Source organism: Squalius cephalus, assembly GCF_949319135.1.
Source record: "Squalius cephalus genome assembly, chromosome: 8".
NCBI classification, from domain to species: Eukaryota; Metazoa; Chordata; class Actinopteri; order Cypriniformes; family Leuciscidae; genus Squalius; species Squalius cephalus.
The window spans coordinates 18,666,454-18,674,892 of NC_137129.1; the positions used below are offsets into that span (position 1 = coordinate 18,666,454).

Genomic DNA, 8,439 nt, shown 5'->3' on the forward strand with positions numbered 1-8,439 from the left:
CCTAATATTTCATAAAAACAACATTACAGTCAGGCGAAGTATGAAAGACAACATTTTGTTGACTAGACTAGGGTACAGTTTTTAGGCTACTGTAGAATATACCGCCACATCAAAAAAGCTTTTGTTTAGCAATTTCTGCTCATATCTAACGTTATATATATAATATATAATATATATATATATATATATATATATATATATATATATATATATATATATATACTATTTTTGTCAAAAATAAAGTCATAGACTAAGATGTTAGATGTTCCAATGTTGGCTATATTCAAACTAATGAATGCATATGATAAAATGTAGGCCTATAATCTTTTTTTTTTTTTTTTTTACAAAGAAAGTGTACACTTGAAATATTGTTGAAATTGTAATTATTGTTGTAATTGTAACATTTTTAATAAAATAGCAAAACATATTTACAAGAGAGATGTAAGCGAAATCTTAAATGGTCAATATAAGTCTTCTTCTAAATACATCTTTTGTCCTTGCATTGTGGCTCAGTCAGTGTCACACCTGAATGAATGGGCATTAGGCAGAGTCATTATGCAGAGTGGGTGGGACAAACTACTCCTCCTCCACGCCCCCCTCGCATAATGGCTTTCCAAGCAAAACCTGTTTTACACCATTTAAATCAATGTATTTTTTTTTGTGAACGATAAAGCAAGACTATTTTCACATAATTTTGAAGCTAGAACTCAAAGGGACAACATCCATTAGTCAAAAGTCTTGTGGACACATATTTAATATGTGATTTGTGGTCTTAATTCAGCAACTTTCATTTTTATTTTTTCCAATAACCACGCATAAACATTATTCTCTTAAAAATACAAACATCTACATACACGTTGCTCGCATATTATGGTAGCCCTGTTTGTGCTATATAGAGTGAATTTACACCTTAGCCATTAACATGTTTATAAATAACTGAAAAAACCACAAATGTCAAGGCATGTCAGAACATCTCAAGGGCCCCAAAAACACCTTGGTCCCCAGAGGGTTAAAGGGATACTCCACCGTTTTTTCATATTAAACTATGTTATTCCCTTAACTAAGACGAGTTGATACATACCTCTCTCGTCTCAGTGCGTGCACTAAATCGCTCTGTCTTGCGGCAAAACTTTGTTAGCACTTAGCTTAGCCAGTTCATTCAATATGGGCCAAGCAGAGAAGCTACCAAACACCTCCACATTTTCCCTATTTTAATACAGTTACTCGCGTAGTGTAACTCGACCTAGGACGGTGACACAAAACAAAACGTTGCGCTTTTCTGAGCGTGTAAAATGGATAACTATATTGTATGGCGGAATACCATAGCAAGTGCTTGGAAGCACTTCGACTTCGGCGCAGTAATATCTTCACTCGTGAAAAATCCTCTCACCGGCCCCCGCTCCCTCTAGTGAAGATATTACTGCGCCGAAGTCGAAGTGCTTCCAAGTACTTGCTATGGTATTCCGCCATACAATATAGTTATCCATTTTACACGCTTAGAAAAGCGCAATGTTTTGTTTTGTGTCACCGTCCTAGGTCGAGTTACACTACGTGAGTAACTGTATTTAAATAGGGAAAACGTGGAGGTGTTTGGTAGCTTCTCTGCTTGGCCCATATTGAATGAACTGGGCTAAGCTAAGTGCTAACAAAGTTTCACGCAAGACAGAGCGATTTAGTGCACGCACTGAGACGAGAGAGGTATGTATCAACTCGTCTTAGGTAAGGGAATAACATAGTTTAATATGAAAAAACGGTGGAGTATCCCTTTAAGTTTGCCAATGACCATTTGGATGATCCAGAGGAGTCATGGGAGAAAGTCATGTGGTCAGATGAGACCAAAATAGAACTTTTTGGTCATAATTCCACTAAACGTGTTTGGAGGAAGAAGAATGATGAGTACCATCCCAAGAACACCATCCCTACTGTGAAGCATGGGGGTGGTAGCATCATGCTTTGGGGGTGTTTTTCTGCACATGGGACAGGGCGACTGCACTGTATTAAGGAGAGGATGACCGGGGCCATGTATTGCGAGATTTTGGGGAACAACCTTCCCTCAGTTAGAGCATTGAAGATGGGTCGAGGCTGGGTCTTCCAACATGACAATGACCCGAAGCACACAGCCAGGATAACCAAGGAGTGGCTCTGTAAGAACCATATCAAGGTTCTGGCGTAGCCTAGCCAGTCTCCAGACCTAAACCCAATAGAGAATCTTTGGAGGGAGCTCAAACTCCATGTTTCTCAGCGACAGCCCAGAAACCTGACTGATCTAGAGAAGATCTGTGTGGAGGAGTGGGCTAAAATCCCTCCTGCAGTGTGTGCAAACCTGGTGAAAAACTACAGGAAACGTTTGACCTCTGTAATTGCAAACAAAGGCTACTGTACCAAATATTAACATTGATTTTCTCAGGTGTTCAAATACTTATTTGCAGCTGTATCATACAAATAAATAGTGATTTCTGGATTTTTTTTTTTTAGATTATGTCTCTCACAGTGGACATGCACCTACGATGACAATTTCAGACCCCTCCATGATTTCTAAGTGGGAGGACTTGCAAAATAGCAGGATGTTCAAATACTTATTTTCCTCACTGTATATTTATATATATATTCCATTGTATGTTTTAACCATCACCTTTTTCCAGTTATTGTGTCTGCTCAGAAACTGTGAATTTGTACCATCTTGTGATTGTCAGTTTGTCACCATCAAAATTAAATTACACATACAATGACACTCAATGAAACTACTTCTTTAAATAAATATTTTATTTTCAATGAAAATAAATACATTTTCTTAAGATAGAATCAACAACATTTTAAAAAAGCATTTGTGGGGGCATGGTGATAGTTCATGACAGCACACAGTTTGGAAGAAAACATACAGTCTCACCTGCAGGGAACATTCTGCGGGGTGGTTTGTGATTTATGATATACAGACTGACAGGCTCAAGTAGCTTTAGGTTGAAATTGACATATTCCCTCCTTTTATTTTTTAACAAAAAAATTAAATAAAATAAGACTGGATCGCGGGGAATGTGAAAAATCATTAAATCATCAAATCATAATCTACAAATCATTAGATGTTTCTGTTGCTAGACGTGGTTTGTCTATAATTATCCAAGACTCACAAATTACAGAATAAGCATACTAGGGAAGACATTCCAGTCTCTACAGATACAAGAAATACAGCTGACAAAATCAAAGTCTGAAACTGAATTTCCCATTTCGTATGCATCAAAGACTAAAACAATTAGCCAAGTTGGAGTTGTAAGACACAGAATATGACCCATTAGGTTTTCTTGCTTGTGCTTTTTTTATTTGGTGGCAACTGTTCACAATCCCAAGCTGTACGTACAGCAATTATCCAAGCCAGGGCGGGTAAAGCCGAGGGAGTTGAGCCCAGCTCTGGTGGAACAGATTAACCTACTACTACTGTATTCTGTGCTATTTCCATACCAACCCAACCCCCACAGTATTTAACACAAGAACTACCAACATAACGACACAGGAAGTTCTCAAACCCAGCAGGGCAGCCGTTCCCAACTCTTCATTACACCCTGAGCGATAGCAAGCAAATGAACATGTCCATTTTGTAATTATCAGGCCATCTGAGATGACTGATCATTCTGACCTCAATTAAGAAGAAGGTTGTAAGTGTAATTTAAATGTAATCAAGTTTAAACCTGCAGTGTTCAGGCAGCAAAGAGGGAAACAACATTTTGTGCCGGTTTGTAAGGTTGGCTTTAACGCACATCAGGAAACCAGTGCTGTGGTTAGTGGTTGTTTCGAACAATAGTTAACCAATTGACATTCAGGTTAATTTGGAAACAAGTGGAAGGTTTAATTCTTTATGCAGCATGTGGCTTAATGAATATTGTGGCCTATGTTCCATGTTCACTGCAATAAGGAGCATAAGAGCAAACAGGAAGCCACTTTTTTAATCATATAAAGACAGCAGTTTCTTCCTCATTCCATGGAACAAGGTAGGAATGTCTACAGTGAATATTCATCAGTATCTGTGTAAAAACTATAAGGCAGTTTTACAGTTCAGACTCATCAGCAGGGAGCACAGGCTCAGCATTTAGCAAGGGAGGCTACAAAACATTCCACCATTTTCTAGGCAAGTTTATCTAGCACAGAAATATTCCTGAAAGCATCAAGACATATCCTATACGCTAGACACTCATTTAGGGTCTAATTCAGTCAGATATAGCAACAACAAAAAAGTGTTAAATGTGACAAATGTTTACCGTAGGCAATCATCTTTAAAATTTTGAATAGCTGTAGAAAGAAAATGACCAAAGGGACAGTGTAACACTGCGCACAAAGAATGTTTCATACCCAACCGCTACCACCTCACACCCCCTTACCATTTCAAATATCATTAAGAGCTACTGGAAAAATCAACCCATTTTGAAGTACCAGCCTTCAATTCCCACTCATTCAAACATATTTTATCACAAGTCTTGGGGTTAGTTTGAGAAAAGGCAAGTCTATATCACCACAGATAATGTTTGCTTTTTGGTAGGTGTCATACATAAATACATTTCTAAATGCTATTGATTCTAGTTGCCCCTGAGGAGGCAAAGCAGTTTCTGCAAAGTTCCAAGCAGACTTCATTTTCAACCATGTGAAGTTACATTCAACCCTGGGACACTCAGTCACCATTAATCCAGAATGACCAATGGGGCAAGACAAGACCTGCTCACCAAAGCCACACTTGTGCCCAATTCTGCAAAGACTGAAGACCATCCAAAGTCTTTTCCCTCATTGAAAGCAAAAAGTGTGCACTACAACATGCATAGCACAGCTTCACAGATACAGAGAACCTGGTTGTTTTAGCCTTTCTCATCTTGCCCCAGCTTTTTCTTGATGACCAAGTCTTTCTTTGATTTAAGGACCAGAAGCAGGATTTTAGCAGCTGACAGTGCTTGGTTGCTGCTTGCACACAAAGTCTGAGATAAAATCAAACTCATTTTGTCCGAGGTAAAGCTCAGGAAGCTCTTGAACCCGGTCAAGCCCGAGTTCCAACACCAAGGATGTCAGAACCTCCTCATCAATCAAGTCTATGTCCATGACATTGAGGCCCAATGTTGGCCCGCCCATCCCCATCTGCATGCTTGCTAACTGAGCAGGACCCATTCTGTGCTGGACATTTCCCACGTGATGCCCATTCATTGGACCGTACGGGTGCCCATGGTACTGGGTATTGAGTTTCTGAAGATGCATGCTCGCCATAAGCTGCTGAGATGCTGTAAGGCCTCCTCCACCCATATACTGCTGTGGGTGTTGGTTCTGCGGGTGCATATGATGGTGCTGGGTTTGAGGGTGACCTTGCGGTTGCTGATTCGGACCTCCATACATCATATTGGCTGGCTGCATTTGGTGGGGGTGTCCACCACTTATCTGGCCATTAACCTGACCGTTCATGACGCCATTCATCACATTCCTCTGTCTCATGGCCGCCTCCATGGAGCTCTGGGGCCCCCTGCTGTAGTGCATGAGCTGCCCATTGGGAAGGGTCCGCAGACTGGGCTGGTGTCCGTGCACAGAAGGGCCGTTCATTCCCATGCGATACCCATGCAGGCCTCCGCCAGCAGAGCCGTGGGTCATTGGCATCATCATGTGTTCAGCCATGCCTTTTCAACTGCAGAGAAATGAGAAGAATAGCACATATTCAAGCAACCTTTCAGTATCAGCTGATAAACACTTTCAGTTTCTGGAAAACTATCAGTATAAAACATCTGTGGCGCAAACCAATATTATTTGGCTAAACAATTGTTACTTTGATGACCAGTCTCACATGCTTCTTAATCAATTGCAATCAACTTTCACTGATTGCAGTCAGTCCACTGTAAAAAATAATATAATACTTTTCTTAATCAGTAATCATGATTCGTTTTCAGAAATTAAATCTTTAATAAAGTTTATTTTTCTTACCCCGTTGACAATTTTTAAAAATTATTATTATTATTATTATTATTATTATTATTATTATTTTAATTTTCTTTTTATGTTTTATGTTTTATGCTTAATTCAACACAATTTAGTAAGGGTTATGGGTACAAGTAAGCAAATGTATCTTACTAATTAAAATATTTTCCACCACATATTTTGACACAGCATCCTAAAACCCATTGTGGTTGCCAGCTTAAACAATGCAAATATATTATGACTTGAGCCCTTAGCAGAAGAAATATAGCAGTAAGGAGCACCAAGGAGCCGCCAGGAGAATCAAAACAATAACAGGCAGGGAGGTGGACAAAGTGTTCAGCAAACAAAGCCAACCTACTGTGAGCAAGAGATAATGACAAAATGTATGATTGATTGTATCTACTCAAATGACAGGGTTGAGTTTGTAGTTTCGAAAATGTATATTATATTAAACAACATTTGAAGTGCAATGCAATTATATGAAGTATTAATCTGTAGGCATATATCAGTTGGTTATACTCTCTAGATGAAGCAAATATATAATCATAACATTTTGAGATAAAAGGTATAATTAATTAATCTTTCCAATTCATACAGTTGACAGCATGCAGATGATTGATTCTTTTTTATTGGAAAACCCTCAGTCCTATTCATTGTCAAGAAAATTTCCTGTCTGGTGTTCTTGTCTCTCATCTCTTAATTCAATAGCTTCAGGAGTGGATCAGAACATGTTTAACAGTTACTAACACATTTTTAGAAGTGCACAGTTATGTCTATGTCATAATTTGGGATAGAAATAAGAGATAAAGAACAATGTTGTATGGGGTCTATAGGGCACCTCTTTCTCTTCTCTCTCTCTCTCTCTCTCTCTCTCTCTCTCTCTCTCTCTCTCTCTCTCTCTCTCTCTCTCTCTCTCTCTCTGTCTAAAACAAATAATTTCTCCTTTAAATAAAATATAGGCTACAGACTTTCACAATCCCTGTCAGACCACAGTGAAACTTTCATTAAACATCAGCATAGACTACTTAATTTACTGTATTAAGAGAAAAGTTAAAACGTCTCATACACTCATTTAATTTAATGTTCAGTTAAAGCTCTGCATAGCGATATTGCACTCTTTTTTTAAAGAACATTTAAATTCTGACACTAAAGTATTATTCGTATATTATGTAATGATATATTGCCATGCATGGTGCGCATTATTTTCTGAGAAAAAAAAAAAAGTCATACTAGAGTAACGTGTTTTGACCATAGACTGTAAAAAAAGAGACATCTAAGAACACTTAAAAACCAGAACAGAAATAAAAGCACACTTAACCTATCCAACCATATGTTCAACCATACACATATTTAAATAGCCTATCGCTAATAGGTACATGCTGATTTCATGGATTTCATTTACAAAAATAACAAAAGGTCCAGCCTACTCGTTATCACAGTGATCTCTATATAAAAAGCACATACCGTCAAATAAATCCTGTTCTTGTAAAGATGCTCTTTCGTGTTATCAGTCTCTGTAAAGCAGCGCAGGTATCTCCAGAGGCTGTACTCAGATCTGAACAAACTGCTGCTGCTGAGCGCTTTCTGGGTCAGCACAAGGATTACACACACATACATAAAGAAGACCAGTGAGAGGGGCGGAGCAACATAAACCCCGCCTCTCCTCTGCTGTGATTGGCTCTTCCTCTAATCACAGACGTCACTGGCCAATTACTCACATGGCCTTCAGTTTTATGTGCACTGGCCAAACTCTTCAGCAATTACTCATAAACTAAAACACAACTCATAAGTGCTGCTTGTTGTTTAAACATGTTAATTTTTTTAAAGGAAACTTGATATTGGTAGTTTCACTTTTTTTTTAAACCATACATTTAGGCCATCTCTTGCTTTTTCACCTGTGGCATTTTATAATTTGAAGATACTAACAACTGTGCAGTAAAATATTTATTTTGTTTATTTATATGTCATATAGAATTCTGTATTATATTATAGATTTTTAAAGGATAGGCTACTACATTTTACTGAAGAGGAAGTGCTCATTGATCAATTTACCCAACTCAGACAGGTACTTTTGGTTTGACCTCTTTTATTTTTCATCTGTGTAGTATTCTTATCCAATGTATCTCAACAGAAATGGACATAAAGCAGGTCACAGCTTTTCACTCTTATATAAATGGCATATTTACCATTTTAAAGAGAGAGACAGACTTCGAGAAGAAAGAAAACCTCCTGCTGGCGTGAAGCATGTACAATTGGATTGACACTAGCAGTGCTGTACTGCCCAAACATACAGTAGCCTACTACATATATCCTCACATGTTCACTTATACTGTTGAACTTATGTTTCCCATGATCTTCAAAACCTTTTGATCTAAAGAGATTGTGTGTAAATGCTTGACAAAAACAAATTGTCTGTATGTATGAATATATATATTTATTTTCATAAAAGAAAATGTTTTAATTACTTGTTTGGATGAGTTGGAGCTGGTAGTGAAGAAAAGCACCCTG

At 38.0% G+C, this 8,439-nt stretch overlaps 1 protein-coding gene across 1 annotated transcript; it reads right to left on the bottom strand.

Moving 5' to 3' along the window:
* Positions 1-2,980: 2,980 nt before the first annotated feature.
* Positions 2,981-7,527, bottom strand: cited4a (Cbp/p300-interacting transactivator, with Glu/Asp-rich carboxy-terminal domain, 4a). The gene is made up of 2 exons (XM_079879053.1): positions 7,396-7,527; positions 2,981-5,644 (listed from the first exon to the last, which is right to left on the bottom strand). Exon 2 carries the CDS (start codon positions 5,632-5,634, stop codon positions 4,912-4,914), a length of 723 nt encoding a protein of 240 aa, XP_079735179.1. The 5' UTR covers positions 5,635-5,644; positions 7,396-7,527; the 3' UTR covers positions 2,981-4,911.
* Between the last annotated feature and the right edge of the window lie 912 nt (positions 7,528-8,439).